We start from the raw sequence: 17,800 nt of genomic DNA, 5'->3' as shown, positions 1-17,800 counted from the left end.
CTGGTAAATTATTCTTTTGGAAATGGAAAAAAATAAACCTCAAACATGCACTATGGTACATTTAAACCACATAAGTTGACCCAAAGTGCATAAGAGACCTGTCTCTGTCACAGTTATGAACATGCATGAACAGGTTGAATGTGTGTTTTGTTGTATTAACTAAATATCGTGGAAAGTAATCACAACCCGTAAATAAGCTGCGTTTTTAGGTTAAATGTGTCTGTATCGGTTTTGGTATCAGCGAGTCTGGTCCTGTATTTACTTACTTTCTAATATTTCTAAGGTAATGTAGGTAAAGAAGAAAAAGGTGTAAACGTCTAGCAGCAAGGCACTAGCTGACTGAAAATATATCTTTGCATGCTAGCTATATTTTCAGGTGAGGATGTAGGGCTATTTTTAAACATGTTAACTAAAAAATAGAATCTTAGTAACACACCTTGTTGAGTGTGAGGAGTTAGCTAAAACTGATGGCTATTTTATGTAAGAGTGCAATTAAATTGTTAGCTTAGCATATTTTAGCGTACAAGGTAGAGATTTGTTAGCCCATCTTCTCTCCTATGGTAAGAAAAAACAATAATTTGAAAGTCTGGAGGCACTGCTCATTTCTTTATATTTTGCTTCCAAGGGTGCACATTTTCTTTTTTTTTTTGTTGTTGTTATTTTTTTAAGTAGTATTGAGCAATAGTTATCCAGGCTGCCAAGTTTTTCTTTGGACATTGGCTGGTTTCTCATTCATTTTCAGTCCAGTCATGCTGTTCATACATGTAACAGACAACTTAGCAAAGAAACAATTTTAATTTCTTTCTCAAGCCACTTTGTTACGAGCACCCTGTTGCAAAACTATACCAGTTGTTTCCGTTTCCTTAGTCAAATCTATGAAAAATGGCGACGATAACACAGTTTGACAGGCATTAAAATGATTTTCTGCATAAATAAAGTTATTCCCAAAGAGCCAAACACTTGGCATATCATGGCACGGTGTGCAGTGTCTCATAAAAAAAGACTAAGAAAATTGGACAAACAGAGGACATAAGAAGAAATAGTTCACCCCCCCAAAAAAACTAAGCAAAACCCCAAACAAACAAACAAATAAACAAAAAAACCTATCCACAGCAGCAAAGACCCGAGACAGGATCTGGCTCTGTAGTTGATCCAGCCACTGTTCATCGAAACCTTGTCAGAAATGGTCTCAGTGGAGCGGTGGCTGCCAAGAAGCCATTCTTAAAGAGAGAAAATGTGAAGAAAACTCTGAGGTAAATACTGAAAATTAGTGGCAACATGTCTTATGAAGAGATGATTCCAGATTTGAACATTAAAAATGGTCATCAATAAGCACAGAAGAGGTCATGTAGAGGTACAACAGTGACTTTCTATAGACATTTGTGAAACACGGTGGAGGCGCTCTTTTAGTTTGATGCTGCATTTTAGCCAGTGGTGTTGGACATCTTGTCAAAACTGATAGAATTATAAACTCAGAACAGTACTGTCAGATTGCAGTACCATCTGGAAACCATATGATTGGCATCAGCTTCATTTTTCAACATGAAAATGATCCCAAACACACTGTAAAAACATATCTGGATATTAAAAAACAAATGCACAAAAGAATGGAATGCCATCAGTCATGGATTGGCCTCCCCAGAGCCTCGACCACAACATTATTGAAGCAGTGTGTGATCATCTTAACAGAAAACAGAACAACAGACAGCCAATATCCAAAGAAGAGCTTTGAATGTCCGTCAAGGAGCCTGGAGAACTATTCCTGAAGATACTTAAAGAAATGACAAGAAAGCTGCCTCAGAGAGTTTAAGCTGTGTTGAGGATAAAGGTGGCCATACCAAATATTGACCCTCAAGCGTGTTAGAATTGTACTTACTTTATATACCTTATAAATTCCTCATATTCCATGGATGTTCGCACATAATTCAATAAACTGCTCCACCTATTCCCCATTTTTCTTGCAAAATATAAAGAAATAAGGGGTGGCTCAAGACTTTTGCACAGTGCTGCAGCTAATTTGTTTGTTGGACTCCAAGCTTTATTCCTGATTCAAGAACTTTAAATCCTATTAATGAAGGGTTAACATTCCTTTTATTCTTTCCGCTGTTGAGCTGGCACTGCGACCTCAAACAGCTTTTTCTCAGTTAAAAACACAATTAATCCAATGAACACCAGAATCACCATTAGCCAGTAAGCGCCGTAGGTAGGACTAACAGCAATGTCATGGTGTTTGTTGAGGTTGTCAAGCTGTGCATTGCAACTTTCTTAAAGGTACATGCAATCTGAAGCACAATGTTATTGTAATTTTCAGCCACTGTAATCTGCATTCACAGTGTGCAGCTTTGTGCACATTTTTCATCAGCTATGAGTCTACATCACAGCTGCACTCCCCAAACCAGCAGTTCGCATTATTAATGCATTACATAAAGTGGGAAGACACAAATAATAATATGAGCAGGCCCATCCATAATAGTTGGTTGCACTTATAGCAGTTTAATTAGTCAAACTCTCAACTCTTGCTTCCTCCTTGCTACATTATAATCTAGTAGAGTTTACAGGAAATGCATGACATCATAAGAATTAGAAAATACCCAAGAGCACGATAAAGTCACTGTAACATGAGCCACAGACACAATACAGGTCTCCCTTGGAATATTATGGGCTGCTCATATAGTTCAGCAGGGAGGTTATTTCGAGCGCAGCCAGGAGATTGCATATACCACAAAGCTATTGAAGGCAATCATTTCACACCTTTGGGTGTTTTAACGAGACTGCAAAGGTAAAACGATGCAAAACAAAGTGAGAGGCCGGGCTTATCTCAACATAGGTAGATAGAGAAGGAAGGGAAGATGGCAGTGTTTGTCAACGTGCTTCTGTAGGCCATCAAATATAGGAACACTGAAATGCACGATTATTCCCCCCCACAATAAGCAAACCTTAAATATTGAAGCGTGAGAAAGTCTGGCTTGAAAACCAAAGGGAAAAGGGAGTGGACAACAATAGACTTCCTGTGAAACCAGCTGACATCATCCTTTGGGAAAATCTGATTGGTAAACCTTTAGCTCTTCCCCCTCATAGTGTCAATCTGAATAAAAGGAAGAAAAAAAAAGGACGCAGTAAACCTGTGACAAATGAAGATTTCAAGAGTTGATAAAAATCAACTCAAATCAATAAAAGCTAGAGAGGAAGATGAGGTTCTCTACAGTTGTTGGAAAAAAAAAAAAAATCAGTTCGCTACAAGATTGAAGTTGTTTTATGTAATGCGGGTTAATGACACTTCAGGCTTTATACATCAAGTCTAAAATGGGTGCTAAATGGATTTTGCAAACACACAAACACACTTAGCCAAACTCTGTGAACCCAGTGCTGCATGAAGCTGTATGATGTTAGTGCTATGCGTGCAAACTGAGGAGATTTAATGACCTGAAGAGCAGTTTACACTCTTTTACTAATGTGGCACACAGATGAAGTTTGCTCTCACTGATATTACTGTCAGACGTGCACAGAGAGAGAGATGTGCAGAAGAAACACAAATCTGCTTCACTCCTTAAACGTCTTGTAACAAGGTTTTCGTAAAGATCAGAGCATTTGTGTGTGTGTGTGTGTGGGGGGGAAAGACTGACAGCACTATGAAAAGTGTATCTGTGAATTGGCAGGTGCTCGGTTCCTGGAAAGTACTGCTGAGTCATATCGGAATTCTTGCAGTAACCACACATCTCGCTTTGCTCTGTTTGACATGTCTCTCAGTACAGAGGTGAAAGAGGAAGTATCTGACTGTACTCGATGAACTGCATTTGTCAATTTGCTCTGGATTACACAAGGCGTATTCTTTAGATTTTTGCAGAAACCTTTAACCGCAGATGCAAGAAAACTGGGGAATTAACTCTGCAAACACTTGCAGAAACGTTGCTTTTTTGCAGTTTTTCCAAATTATGGTTCATTAAAGAAAAAAAAAAAATTAACTGATTCATCGTCACAAACCACATCATGCTTTCCAGGACTTATCGTGTGTAAATGTGGTATGCTGAACTTTTCAGCTGCATTGTACACTTAGTGATCTATGTTTCCCAGAATCAGTCTACCCCAGAGAAGTGTTGAAACGTGTTGTTTTCACCTGTCAATGTTCCACGTAGGTGGCGAGAACAATAGTGATACCGCTGTAAGAGCAAGACAAGGAAAAAATTATGTTCTTTTTCCAGGTATAGAAAATGTGAGTGTTGATACAAATACATGACAGTTATGCTGGTCTATGGAGGCATCAAAGGGTGGATATAAAAGTGCCAATTTTATAAGATAATTAAAAAAAAAAAAAACTATAACATGCTGTTTTTAAAAAAAAAAAGATTAGCATGCCCTGTTTCAAAGTCTATTTTTGTTACCAAAGTTTTATGCCCCAGTATCCTGTCCCCCTCCAGTTTAACACTCACTTATCATGCATCATCTCTCCTATTATTTGGGTCAACCCACATCACTATGCCAATACAGAGCTGCAAGACATCTTTTTCAGGTTATGTTTTTCAGGCTGGGTAACACGGGATGGTAGAACTTTTAGAACATCTATAGTAACACAGGACCTTGAAAAGTAAGAGCTGGGGCGCAAAGAACTCTGGGTAGAAACATATGGCACAGGACCATTTTTCATGTCTCAGTGTTGCATCAGGAAGGGCATCCAATGAAAAAACTTGGCCAAAATCAAAAATGAAGACATTTTTGGAGGCTTGAGTCCTGTTTACAATTGACATATAATTAATAGCATTTGATAAAAAGAACATCAAACCAAGAGTCAAGCATAGTAGTGGTAGTGTGATGATTTGGGTCTGCTTTGCTGCTTCAGGACCTGGATGACTTGCCAGGTTATCTTTGTCTAATATTAACATTTCTTTGATGTTCTTTGATCCGAAGCATGTAAGTGTGACAAATATGGGAAAAAAAAGAAAGCGGGACATGAGGCAAATAGATTTTTCACAGCACTGAACGTGAGGCTGGACACTAAAGGCCGGGTCGAGAGATCGAGTTGAAAAGGACGGGCAAGAAGGCTAGAGTAGTTTAAGGACAGAAACTGAAATTCACTAACAAGTGAAGTTACCGTGTTGGGAAGATGGAGTACTTTGAGGAACTGATAAGTGTAGAAAATGAGAGTCTGAGAAAGACAAAGGAGGACAGTTAGTAGATCATGAAGTGTAGAGGATTAGTGAATGAAAACGTGAGGGCAGCTACAAAGAGGATGAAGTGGTGAAGTGAAGACATGAGGAAGAGAGTGCAGGCAGGATGTGGTGGGTGTAGACGAGTGTCAGGGGTGATTTTTGACAGAAGGATACAGTGAAAGGAAAGGTTTATAAAGGGGTAACGAACATTGTTATGATGTGTGGTTTGGACACAAACTGACAAAAAAAAAAGAAGAAAAAACAGAAGGCCGAGCTGAGTTGAAGAGTTGACCACAGAGACGATTCATGTAGGTAGTAAAGGAGGACATGCGAAGGGTTGGTATGTCAGAAAAGGAGGCTGGAGACAGGGGGAGATCTGCTGTGGCAACCTCTAAAAGAAGCAGGCAAAAAAAGATTAAATAATAATAGAGTTTACATTTTTGTTTAAACATTTTACCCAAAATATGAACATTAATGTAGGCCTATAGTAACAGTCAGCAGAACGGCTGTGTGTTTAGAAACCAAAACTTGGAGATTGTTACAGTCTATAAAAAATGATCTACCCATCAAGGAAGTGTAGCAGTATTTCATGGGCTAAGTCTTTTTTTTCCTGGTGGAAACAGAGAAAAGGTCAGGGCATTACTAAAGTATACTTGCCCCACCCTCACTGAATCATGACTGTGGATGACTACTAATTAAGCAACTTTAAATTTAATTTACAGAGAAATTATAGACGAATAATTGAAAACAGAATCGAGGTACTTAAAAAAAATACTATGGGAGCAAAGGGTGAAAGGTATTCTTTCTTAGAAAGACACTATCAACATCAGACAGCCTAGATGTGGTAACCTCAGGCAATCGTCTGTGGCGTGCCTGCTCAGAGGATGTGCTGGCACAGGTTGCTGAAACATAACCCCAACAGACACTTTCACGTCTTTTCCTGTTGACAGTTTCCACCCTCCTCTTCACAGTTACGCAAATGGCTCAGTAAGCCAAATGTGGCTCAGCTCACAGGAGATGCTCATGAATGCTGCTAATGAGTGCTCTCTCATTATTACGAGTCATACACTGAAACATCACCTACTCAACAGCTATACTGACAGAGCAATCAAGTCTGAACTGTCTGCCTAGGGCTTTTAAACACAACACATTTTATGTATCCACATTAACATGTATGTATATTTTTTAAGGTTATCAATGATGCCAGCTTTTCAGTGAAGGACTTATATTACAATGAAATATGTCATGTTTAACTTGCACTAATATTTTGACAAAATGTCTCAAATCAAACTGATTTAGTCTTTTAACAAAACTGCAAAAATCCAGCAGTCTGTGGTAACAAAGTGAATAGCAAAGCAAAGGGCGATAAAAAACATTTATTTAGAATACACACAGTTTAAAACATTTCCTAAGCAATTTCAAATTCAACATTACATCGTAAAAACCCATGTCCCTGTTGCTGATAAGCACTAACTAACAGGATGTGACCAGTCAGCATTACCGCGCCTTCCAAATTGCTGAGTGTTCATTCTGCAGACTCTGTAGTGTTTGCTCAGCTAATGAGCGAACTGCTCCAAAAAATTTCTGCAATAAACCTGCATAAACTGACAACAGTAAGGATGAGATGCTTCTTTTGCAAGACCCTGCTCAAGTGAAAAAAAAGGGTAGATCACAACCTTCACTGTGCTGCACTTTGGCCATTTATGCCAACACGTTTCTCATTCTATTTTAACTGCAGCTGCAGACGTATGATGTTAGGAATATGCATGTGGTGAAATACTGTGTGAGGAAAGTCTTTTCAAGCTTTGCAATTGGTCAGATCTGCAGAACCATTCAGAAGAAATTCTAAAGAACCATATATGGGCTTTCACCACCATTTAGAATTTGCATCTCGTTAAGCCTCCCACTCAGATCTCCATATATGCTTCTCGTATTGGCGTCTGTTTCAAAGAGTTCAGAGTGTCCTCACTGCCCTGGTTTGGAGTGGACAGGTACTCTAACTCATAACCTCCGCTTCTGTTGGCCGGGCGGACTTCACTTGATGTTTTCTTATGTTCCAGGATCTGCTGTAGCTGATGGCTGGCATATTCCGGCTTCTTGGTGAGAGGTCCTGCAGGAACTTCTATACCCAGGATGTCAGTGACCATGTAAGGGCGAAGCCAGCCGACCAGAGGGGTGCTGCCAGGGGTGTAGTGGGTCTGCCGATGGTAGAAGAGGAGACCATCCACCTGCAACCGGAAAACCAGAATTAAGGCAAACATGAAACACTGTTTGCATTTAAAGAATAACTGGAGATAAATAATTCACAGTCTGCTCTTACACTGAAGCTGTACTCTGCTGCCAGGGCTGCCTTTATTGATTCTGCTGTGCAGTCTGTGCTCTGGAGCCCCACAAACCGGAACTGTGGGACCAAACAAAAATCAGAGAACCACACTGCTAGCTCAAAACACAATTTGCCCTCTTGTCACATGTGAGAATTTGCCTTCCAGTGACGAATCTACTCAGTAAGCACTGAACCTGATTTAGCAGATTTGGCAGTTCCACACAAACACTTAAGAATGAATAGATGGACCTTGAACTCAAGCTCTCTCAGGCCTCCACAAACATCCATAACCTTAAAGATGTGTCACTTTAGGGCGCATTTAATACAAAAAACTGGGGGACTGATTTCCCTTTTTCTCCTTGGCCTGAGGAGTTCCGTGTTTAAGATTTTATTAAAACCATGTGTGGAAATAATCAGCAAGGCACAACAAACACAATGCAGACAATGTGTGACTGTGTAAACACGTTGCAGTGTCCCAATTAACAAACAATAAACTTGGACTTTAAAAAAAATGGAGGCACTAGGAAAAAGGCTTTGATTTGTGTTGCTGGTACACACAGGGTTGCGTTTGGTGATCTCCGATAGGCTGTCGGTCTCCTGGACTTTGGACTGGAGCCAAAAGAAACGGAACTCGGTCTGTTGACGAGAAACCAAGCAGTGAAAACAAAAAACTGCTTTTCACCTTCTGAGCCAATGAACTGGACAACATGGCAACACCCCCCCCCCAACATAAGGCACATCTGTGTCCCAGACTCTGCTACTTATGCAATTAGACAAGCATTCCTGGATTGCTACAAGATTAGAAGACAATCTTACTGGGCAGTCGTAGACCGGGTGGCCTCTCCAGCACATGACGTCCAGAATGTAGTAAGTTCTGTCCACCTCGCTGTAAATGCAGTCCAAGATTGTGTAGTCTGCATGCAGCACATTAAAAAGAAGAAGATTTAAACTCTTATTACAACTTCATTCTCAATGAATAAAATCAAATAAGAAGGTATAACTTTATATTGCAAAGGACCAGATATTCACTGCTGTGAAAAAGTAGTTACTCTTTTCTCGATTTCTTGTTCATTATTTTGCATATTTGACAGACTTACATGCTTCAGATCATCAAACTAAATATAATATCAGATAAAGATAACCTGAATAAATACAAAATGCAGCTTTTAAATAACAATTTCATTTATTAAGGGATTTAAGTTATCCAACCTACCTGACCATCTGTTACCCAGTAATTACCCCCTAATCCTAACAGCTTGTGCAACAACTGCAGCCAACTGTTTGCAATAACTCATAATAATAATTTTGTCTCACTCTTCAAAATTGTTTTCATTCAGTCACATTGGGGGTTTATAAGCATGAATGGTCTGTAAAGTCCTGCCAAATCCATTCCAGACTTTGACTAGGCCACTCCAAAACTATCATTTAGTTTGTTATTCAGCCAGTCAGAGGTGGACTTGCTGGTGTATGGATCATTGTACAGCTGCATAATCCAACGATTTTTTAGACTCCACTAATTACAGCAAGTTGTTCAGGTCCTGAAGCAGCAAAGCAGCCCCAGAAGATCACACTACCACCACCACGTTTGAGTGTTGGTCTGATGTTCTCTTTATGAAATCCAGTGTTAGTTTTACACCAGATGTAACAGGACTCAAACCTTCAAAAAAGTTCAACTTTCATTCTGTCAGCCCACTGAATGTTTTCCCAAAAGTCTTGGGGGAATCACAAAGATGTTTTGGTCAGCAGTGGTTTTCTCCTTTGAACTGTTTGCTCGGGCTCTTTGTTACTGCTTTGTCAGGTTTTTAAACTTGTCTCTTTTCTGTAAATGCCCCCCTTGAAATCAGGTTTTCTCAGTAATTTCCGCTTTGGTAGTTTTAATCTGAGTAAAAATCTCTTCACAAGAAATGCAGTGCTGCCTAAACTAACGGAAATATCTGAAACTCACATTCCATAGTTTTCTTTTCTTAAATGATAATATCGTCTAATCTAATGGAAATCATCTGCACTTGTACTTCATACACAAAACTCCAGCCTGTCAACTACTTGCCTAATTCCATGTAGTGAGCTGTACCGATTGTCCCACTAATATAGGTGGAGTTGAAAAGGATGTGAAAAAGCTTTGTGATTATCACATTAAAAAAAAAAAGCCTGGAAGCTGTTTCGATGTGGCTGAAATGAAATAAACTCACAGGTGAATGGGAGAACCCGCTGTTTGCGGATCACTTCCTCGTGTTGTTAAAATGCCTAAGTGGCCCATTATAGAGATCCAAATACAAAGTCGGGCCCACCTACCTTTTCCCATAGCAGAGTTGTGTCTGTTCCCACCAGGCAGCAGGGAGGGGAAACGGTTCACACAATAGCCACTTTTGGTGTACGCTGCAGTGGAACCCTTTAGAAGAAAACCAGAAACAATACAGGAGGGAAGAAACCACTGTTATCATTTCATTTACATGTCTCCACAATTCTGTCAATGTGAGCATTAAAGAGCAGGAGTTAGAAACGGCTTTAACAATGTTTATGTTCAACTGTTAAAAGGGAGAAAAATAACTAGAATGTATTTTCCCCTCATGGTTGTCCTTATTTTCTCCATACATCAAAGGCAGCTATCAGACAAGTGCAGTGCATTTAGAGCTCCGCATGTAAGGTCAGCTCATTGAAATCTAATCATAGGAGATAATAATTTACATTCACTGGCCACTTTATTAGGTTTACACTGAGCACAGCTACACTGCTTCAATCTGATTGGAAGGGAACAATAGCTCCAATTATGACTCGCTACAACCAAAATATGCAGAAGAGCATCTCTTCCGGTCAGCATGACGTTGAGCCTTGAAGCAGAAGGGCTACAGCAGCAGAAGAAGTGTGATGAATCTCAATTTGTGCTGTCACATTCAGTCGATGGTGTAAACACGAAAGCACAGATCCATCCTGCCTTGTATCAAGGGCTCAGGCTGCTGATGGTGGTGTAATAGTGTGGGGGATATTTGTGGCATCTGAGCATTGTTTGAGACACCACAGTTGACCCTTTATAACTACAGCGTAAAGGCAGGTCTGGCGGCAGTAGCAAGGTGACGTAAAAAAGCAGCGAATGTATCATCACTAAATGTGTCACAATATTGCATTTCCTTGCAAAATGCCTATGATCAAATTAACTGCTCGCCTCTGTGCAATAAATGAGGCAAAGCTCTTCACATAAGTGGAGCAAGAACTTTTATGACTCATGTTGTCAGTTTTTAATTGTAATGTAGTTGTAATCAGTCATTTAACGCACAGAGAGGTAATCATATAGAGAAGGAGCTCAGTTTTCACAGCACAGTTTCACCAACAGTATGAGGACCACAGTCTTAATCAAGCGTGAATACTTAGTCTCATTCACCCTTCCTCGGGACATGGAAAACATCTTCATCTTAATCTGGTAACCTTTTTTCTTTGTTTTTGGTGCTGATTCAGGGAATTCATTGACAGCAAGCTCGAGCCGTGATATAATGAACAAGGAACCAGATGACTGTAGATGCACAGTCATTATGATTTTCTCCATGGTTGCATCAGAGGGTGTGTGGTTTCAGTAACACTAGTACAACACCAGCTTCTGGGTGCAGTAAGAGGGAAAATGGGTGCAGTTCAGTTTCCTTGACATGACTACAATTTCAAGGAATCTCATCCAAGCATTTGACAGCCTTGCCATTACTCATGAACATCAACATCATCAGGTAAATTGCATATTTAAGGCTAAATCACATAAACAGCTGAGGAAAAAAAAAAACCTCAAGTGCACTTTTTCACAAGAGGCTACGATAGCTGCTTTCACTTCCCTAAATTGATGTCTTGGTGACGATATTGAAATTTCTACAGAGGATATAAGATCTTAAAGGGTTTGTCTGCGGTTGGGTTTTTGACTTTCTTGTTTCTCATGAATCAGCAGAAGTCGTCCCTGCCTCCACGCAACTCGACTCCAATTTTACTTGTCAATTTGGAATTCTGTCACAGCACGGTTCATTCTCAGAACACCTTCTATCCGACATAGTTTTCCTCACTGCTGGTTAATGAACTGCATCTTATTTCAGATGATCTTTGCAAAACAAAATAATAAAGATGAAACACTTAGTGTGCTGTAATCACGCTCCTGATTTTTTTCTTTTGTTTTAAAATGCTTAGTTGGTACAGCAGTGCACTCCTGCTCCCTCTTTAAAGCTCAAACTCACTATTTATTTGAGCTCTGACTAAATCATGCTGGTTGTCAACAAGACTTATGTAAAGGAAGAAAGAGGTGTAAAAAGACATCCACAGGTGAACCTGCAACCTGCTCTTCTCACTGCTCCTTTTTAGGGTTAAAAAGGCACATTTTAAAGTTCAGTTATCAAGTTTTCTAAACTTATTGAGCAATAGTTTTAATGTATATTGTAGCTTTTAATGTAGCTTAGCATTAGCATGCTGTCTGTGCAGATGCTTGCAAAGAACCGCAGTTGTGTAAGCAGCATAATGCAGTTGTTTCTATCCTTGGTGCAGTTTGCACTTTACCTTTATCTTGTCCTTTTGTGCAATAAAAATAATATGTCTATATCCATACCATGGACTGCGTTGCTATTTCCCTCCTCTGACACATGAACTGAAATCAGCTGTGAGTGGAAGAACTGATAAGCAGGATCGATATGCAGACAAACAATTCCAAGGAATTGGACTACTGGGAAAGGGTTCTACAAGAATTGGTTCTCGATTCCCATCCCTAGTTGGCAAGTTAAATGAATGGCAATGCAAACACAACACAGTCAGCTCAACTTGCAAATTGGGTGATGATGGATGGATGACCTGTGCCGATGACCTACTTGAGCTCAAAATCAGCACGCTGCCACAAGTTTAAAGAGGAAAACCACCAAAAAACGCTCAAGAAGATCCCTTCTGATTATTTTGTAGGTTTTTTTTTTTTTTTAGCTTTTAAACCAAATTCTTCGCTTTATTTTTTCACTTTCTAAATGGAGAAAAGTGGTATAAGCATGACACATATTAAAAACCTCTGTGTTGCTTTTTTTAATCATTTCTGGAGCACACAGTCATCTTTCTAATTTAATCAACTGATTCTAATCTATTGACTGTGACTCTTTATCGCAGCTCGAGGAAAATTCTCTCAAACTGTTTTGATATTGATATACCTTTATACCTTTATTAGTCCCACAAGGGGAAATTTCATAAGGCTGCCGACCTATTGCACGCAATGGCGGCGCCATCTTACCCTCCGACCATACATACATGACACAAAACATCACATGGGGAAGACAGGTCAGAGAGGTATAACAATGGAAAATGCACCACATGAGGAAAGATAAGGAGAAAAAAATACCTCCCCCCAGACTGAGCTCCAACAGGGAGATCAGTTTGAGAACAGAAAAAAACACCTCTGCACATAGCACATGAAAAAACAAACAAAAAAACTCTTAATACACCAAAGAAACACATGACAAGCAACAGGGGTGGGTAAAGGGTGAGAGACAGCCGATTTAGACAGTACATCCGGGCCTGCGTGCGCTGGTCTCCTTGATCCACCGTCAGCATCGGAAGGGAATAAGCGTTGAAGGCGTTTGGAAAGGGAGGGGGGATGAGTGTGTGCATATCAGTGTATATGTATGTGTGTGCGTGTCCAGAGTTCAGCTGAGACAGTGTCCTTCGCCCTGCTAGGCTAAGTAAACAGTCTTCCAGCCAACCCAGGTGGCCTTGCATGGAATGGGAAGGAACAGTCTAAACACAGTCGTTATCAGGGTGTTTTTTGTTCGGCTCCAGCCTTGACCGCAGCTGGCGCCCAGAAGGTATCCGCATGAAGTGATGGTGCTTTTTACTTTAGTGCGAACAACTCATATGAATTTCTAAGCTGCTCTAACAGTCCAACACTGGTCTCTCAATCTCCCGTTGGAGAGCCGTGAGCTTTCTATGATGTTATCCAAACTTACGTTCAGTGATGTTGTCATTCTTTTTGCTCAAAGAGCAGGTTCTGAGAACTCACGACCGCAGTGCACTTCCCCAAGATGTGATCGAATTTGCGCTCAAAGGTGTTATTCGAGCTAGCCCCTCCAGATGTAATCCAGTTTTTCACTCAGAGGTCTTGTTCTGAGTATTCACAGCAGCCGTAGCCTCTCCAAGATCTTCTCCGTGCTGCACTCAATGAGCCCATTTTGAGAAACTCACGCCTCGTCCCATCATTTCAATTCCAGTGGGCAGCCTTGTGGGGGTTTGAACAGCCGGTTCCACTTCCTTAATTCTTCGATAAGTCAGGGCCAAGGCAGCTCCGATCAGCAAGAACCCTGTTACCATGGTTCCGAATAGGTAGATAGCTTCAGCAGTCAGGCTCACCCGAGCCCAGACTTCTCGTTGAGAAGGGGTGTCATTTGCATTCAGAGACCAGTTGATCAAATCCATAATTCTCTTTTAGGTTTTAGAGAACAGACTGTGAGAGAGTGTTCCAGGGAAAAGTAATACAAAAAACACGAGACTAGACAAGGACATAAGAGGCTAAGCAGGGAAGCTAAGGGAGAGGAGGAGAGGAGAAAAGTGCGACCGCCTTCGTCAAGAGCAAGAGCAGGAACTTGGGCAGGAACTGCCCAAGAACTTAATAATGCCCACATTATTAAGTTATTGGGCAGCGTAGCTCTGACAAGGTGGCTCATTTCAAACACAGACACAATCCACATCGTCCTCTGCAATACCACAAAGGCAGCGTTGAAATAAAAAGCAACAGATGCAAAGTACAACAATCCTCTCCAAACACACTCACTTTAGCACTGCACTCAAACTGCAGGAAATACTGACTGCTGTTTTTCAAAGACTGATACGACTTTTGATCAGGACTGGAAGATGACAATCTGATGATTCAAAAATTCAGAAATCAGTAAGCCTTCTGTTTCAGTCATCGCTGTGAATAGTGACTACAAAAAAGGAATGTTTAAAGAGATGACTTTAAAGTTACTCGCTAGATTCTGAAATTCAGAAACAGGCATCAACATGGAGGCAAAGAAAAGAGGAACGGCTCCTACCTTAGAGGCAACAATCAGAGATCTTTTGCCCACAGGAGAGACCACCATCAGCCAATCAGTGTCCAGCTCTGATGGTATATCCACTAGCCACTCTGATAGCATGAGCTGAGGAGGAAAAGGGACATGTCACCTTCATCAAAACTTTATTTAAGCCTACAAGAATGACAATGACAATGAACACAACAGTGTGAGTTATTACAGAGTTTCATGTTTGGTGACCAGGAGCCCCACTTTATAACAGACTGTCATGCCACATTTTAGCTAGCTTTAGTATTCAGAAGTTAGTACACCAAAAAAGACACTTTTCTTTCAGACTCGGAAATAAAAACTTTCCCACACAAACAAACTCTTTGTTCCATGCTTTGTTTGTTGGGATCTGGCTGCTCTATTCTCCAGACCGGAGTTGTAACTTTAGGACTCAAGCGCCCTCTGCTGGAAAAGACAGGAATACAACAAAACTTCACACAGCAATGTCCATGCATCAAACACTGACCTGGTTTGCATAATGTTTTGGCAGCTTCCTCCTCTCGATCTCCATCTCCTCCTCTTCTGTGTTGCCATCTTGTGCTCGTTCTCCCTCCTCCTGTTTCTCCATATCTTCCTCCCCATCACTGTCTGCCCCCGTCCAATCCCCATCAGCCAGACGCCGTGCATGGTTGACATAGTTTAACCTTTTACTAAAATAAGAAATGGAAAACGAGTCACTGAGATGCTTTTGCATGGCGCAGTGTAAACATATAGTGTTATACACCTGTTTTAGCTTATCTCCACTGGTTGCCAGTGAGGATTTGAATGGAGTTCAAGAAAAGCCGTTCATGGTTTGGCTCTTTCCTACATCTCTGACTTCTTACGAACCGATTCAGCTCCCAGGTCCCTCTGGTGAGCTGATCAGATGCTTCGAAGTGTCCCACACTTCACATTTACCAAAACAAGCTTTATGAATAAATCTGAGTTGAGTTGGGGCTGTGATGGTATGGGGGATATTTGTTGACACGCTCCTTCCCCCTTAGTGCCAACTGATGCATGTAAAACGCCACAGCTTGCCCGAGTGTTCTTGATGAATATGTTCATCCCTTTATGGCCACAGTTTACTCATTTTCTGATGACACAGTGCAAGGTAACACATCATGTCATAAAGAATCATCTCAAACTGGTTTCTTGAGCATGACGAGTTCACTGTACTCAAATGACCTTCACAGTGGTGAAGAGGATTTGTCTCCTGGACAAAGCCAACACATCTGGAGCAACTGTGTGACACAATCATGTTAGTGTAGAGCAAAATCTCTGAGGACTGTTTGCAGTACCGTGTTGAATCTGTGCCATGAGGAATTAAAGAGGGTCCAGGAAATATGTACCTAATAAACTGTCAGGTAAGACTATGTAGATGTTAAATAATGAGCTGGATGATTACCTTTTTTGCCAATCAAGAAAACGCTGCCGTCGCTCACTCTGCTCCAGCACACTGTACTTGCTTTTGTACTGGGCCAGCCGAGGGTGGGGGCAGGCTGTACTGTTGGGCTCCTTGGACACAGCAAAGCTGGCCGAGAGGGCTTGGGTCAGGTCATCCATGAGGGCACTGAAAATCAACACCCCAGTACTTATTTTATATTACAAGGAAGAGTGGTTAATAGGTCTGAGAATTAAGACTACAGGCAACCCAGTGGCTTATCTGTTTCTGTGTGCTAGAGCTCTTGTACAGGTTAGCTTGTAAGATTAACAATATGTACTTCAACGTAGTCATTATATTCTAATGCTCAGTGTTTGTTGAGATGCACCAGTGTTTATGTGCTTTAAATTTACTGCAGATATCTTCTGACAGTTTGGTTGCGCATTTAAATTTAAGCCATATTGAATGATTCAGGCCTATCAGCATGTGTTCAAAGATAGTGTGATAAAGAGCGGAAAGAGTTTCGATGTCTCGATTTCCCTTGAAATAGGGACACATCTACCTATCTCTGAATGTTCATTTAAATTACAATGTTGGATTGTAGCAACTTATTAAAACTATATGAAATAATATGACTAGTGTCCCACTTTCGATTTATGGTCACGGTTGTTTTGCCTTTTGGCACATTATTTGGCCTCAACATAAAAGTAAAGTTAAAGTAAATTAAAACATTTTTCTACAGCACCTTTCAAGGCAAATATCAAAAAGTGCTTCATAACAAAATGCCAAAAATATAACAAGATAAAGTTACCCATAAGCAAGTTTGTAAAGACGAATTTGTAGCTGCTTTTTAAAAATATTACCAGACCACAGATCTCAGTCCAACTCCCCACCACACAGTGGCAGATTTAGTTGACTTCACACATAACACTATATTTTTAACGTATTTATAATTAAACTTTGAAGATTTCGTTTCCAAATTAAACTCTTATTTTTCCAAAGCCCATGAGTAATCGTTTTACATATTCACGATGTTAATAATGACGTGACTACTTATGAATACTTCTTCATAATCTGTACATCCTTAATAATTCATCAGCTAATTTCTACAAATTAAGTATGTCATGGCCGATTATTTGACCTTCATAAACCAGCTTTAGTAGCATCTAGTCCAATTTGCCCCCCACGATCACCGAGAGCTTAGGATCATCCTTTTATGTACTCTAAATCAAATATAGTCTATAGAAAGTGCGGGTACAAGTGTGTAAATGATTGCTTGTACATCATTTACACACTTAACTAGGACAAACATGTGCTGATTGACGGGATTTTTTTTATTTTATTTTAAGCGTAATATTGCACAGGTAATACCAATATAATCAAGCACCAAACGCCCTGGTCTAGTGGGGTATCTGTCTAGATTGTACTTCGCGGGAAAAGGCCAGAAAAGCCTCCTATTACGGACTACTACAACTGGACAGTCACATAGCTTAGCTGCTAGCATTGCATCGCGCTAAACCTGCTAGCACGCTGTGGTTGCTAACTATGCAAGCAGTTAGGAACTTTGACCCTAGCGCGTTTTGCAACAAAAACGTGCTTTCGTACAAACTATACACAAATACTGGACTCAAACGCTATGCAGTAAACTTTATGAGATGTTAGTTTTCACAAAGCTAGCGTAAACAGATACCTTGGACATTCAGGGAGGATGCTGCCGAAACGTCACGCTGTCATCATTTTTGCCGGGTGGCGTTTTTCAGTTGGCCGACAAAAAAGCCCAATCTAACCCGGAGTTTGTTTTTTCACACGATAGAAATGATATCGGTCACTTATGTGGAACTATTACAAAAAACAAAACACTCTCAAAGTTATCCTAGCAAATTTGACGGTGCTAAACGTGTTAAATAAATAAAGTAGGGTAAAAACA

General features: G+C 40.4%; 1 protein-coding gene across 1 annotated transcript; it reads right to left on the bottom strand.

Annotated features, from left to right (window-relative positions):
* Positions 1-6,505: 6,505 nt before the first annotated feature.
* On the bottom strand, positions 6,506-17,670 carry snupn (snurportin 1). Its single transcript, XM_084934034.1, has 9 exons — positions 17,564-17,670; positions 15,898-16,062; positions 14,980-15,163; positions 14,487-14,591; positions 9,760-9,856; positions 8,284-8,381; positions 8,026-8,103; positions 7,465-7,545; positions 6,506-7,372 (listed from the first exon to the last, which is right to left on the bottom strand). The coding sequence occupies exons 2-9, from the start codon at positions 16,053-16,055 to the stop codon at positions 7,052-7,054; spliced, it is 1,122 nt and encodes a 373-aa protein (XP_084790160.1). The 5' UTR covers positions 16,056-16,062; positions 17,564-17,670; the 3' UTR covers positions 6,506-7,051.
* Between the last annotated feature and the right edge of the window lie 130 nt (positions 17,671-17,800).

Source organism: Perissodus microlepis, chromosome 7 (assembly GCF_051167445.1).
Source record: "Perissodus microlepis isolate ML-2025 ecotype Zambia chromosome 7, ASM5116744v1, whole genome shotgun sequence".
NCBI classification, from domain to species: domain Eukaryota; kingdom Metazoa; phylum Chordata; class Actinopteri; order Cichliformes; family Cichlidae; genus Perissodus; species Perissodus microlepis.
This window is presented reverse-complemented; position numbering and strand designations above follow the sequence as displayed.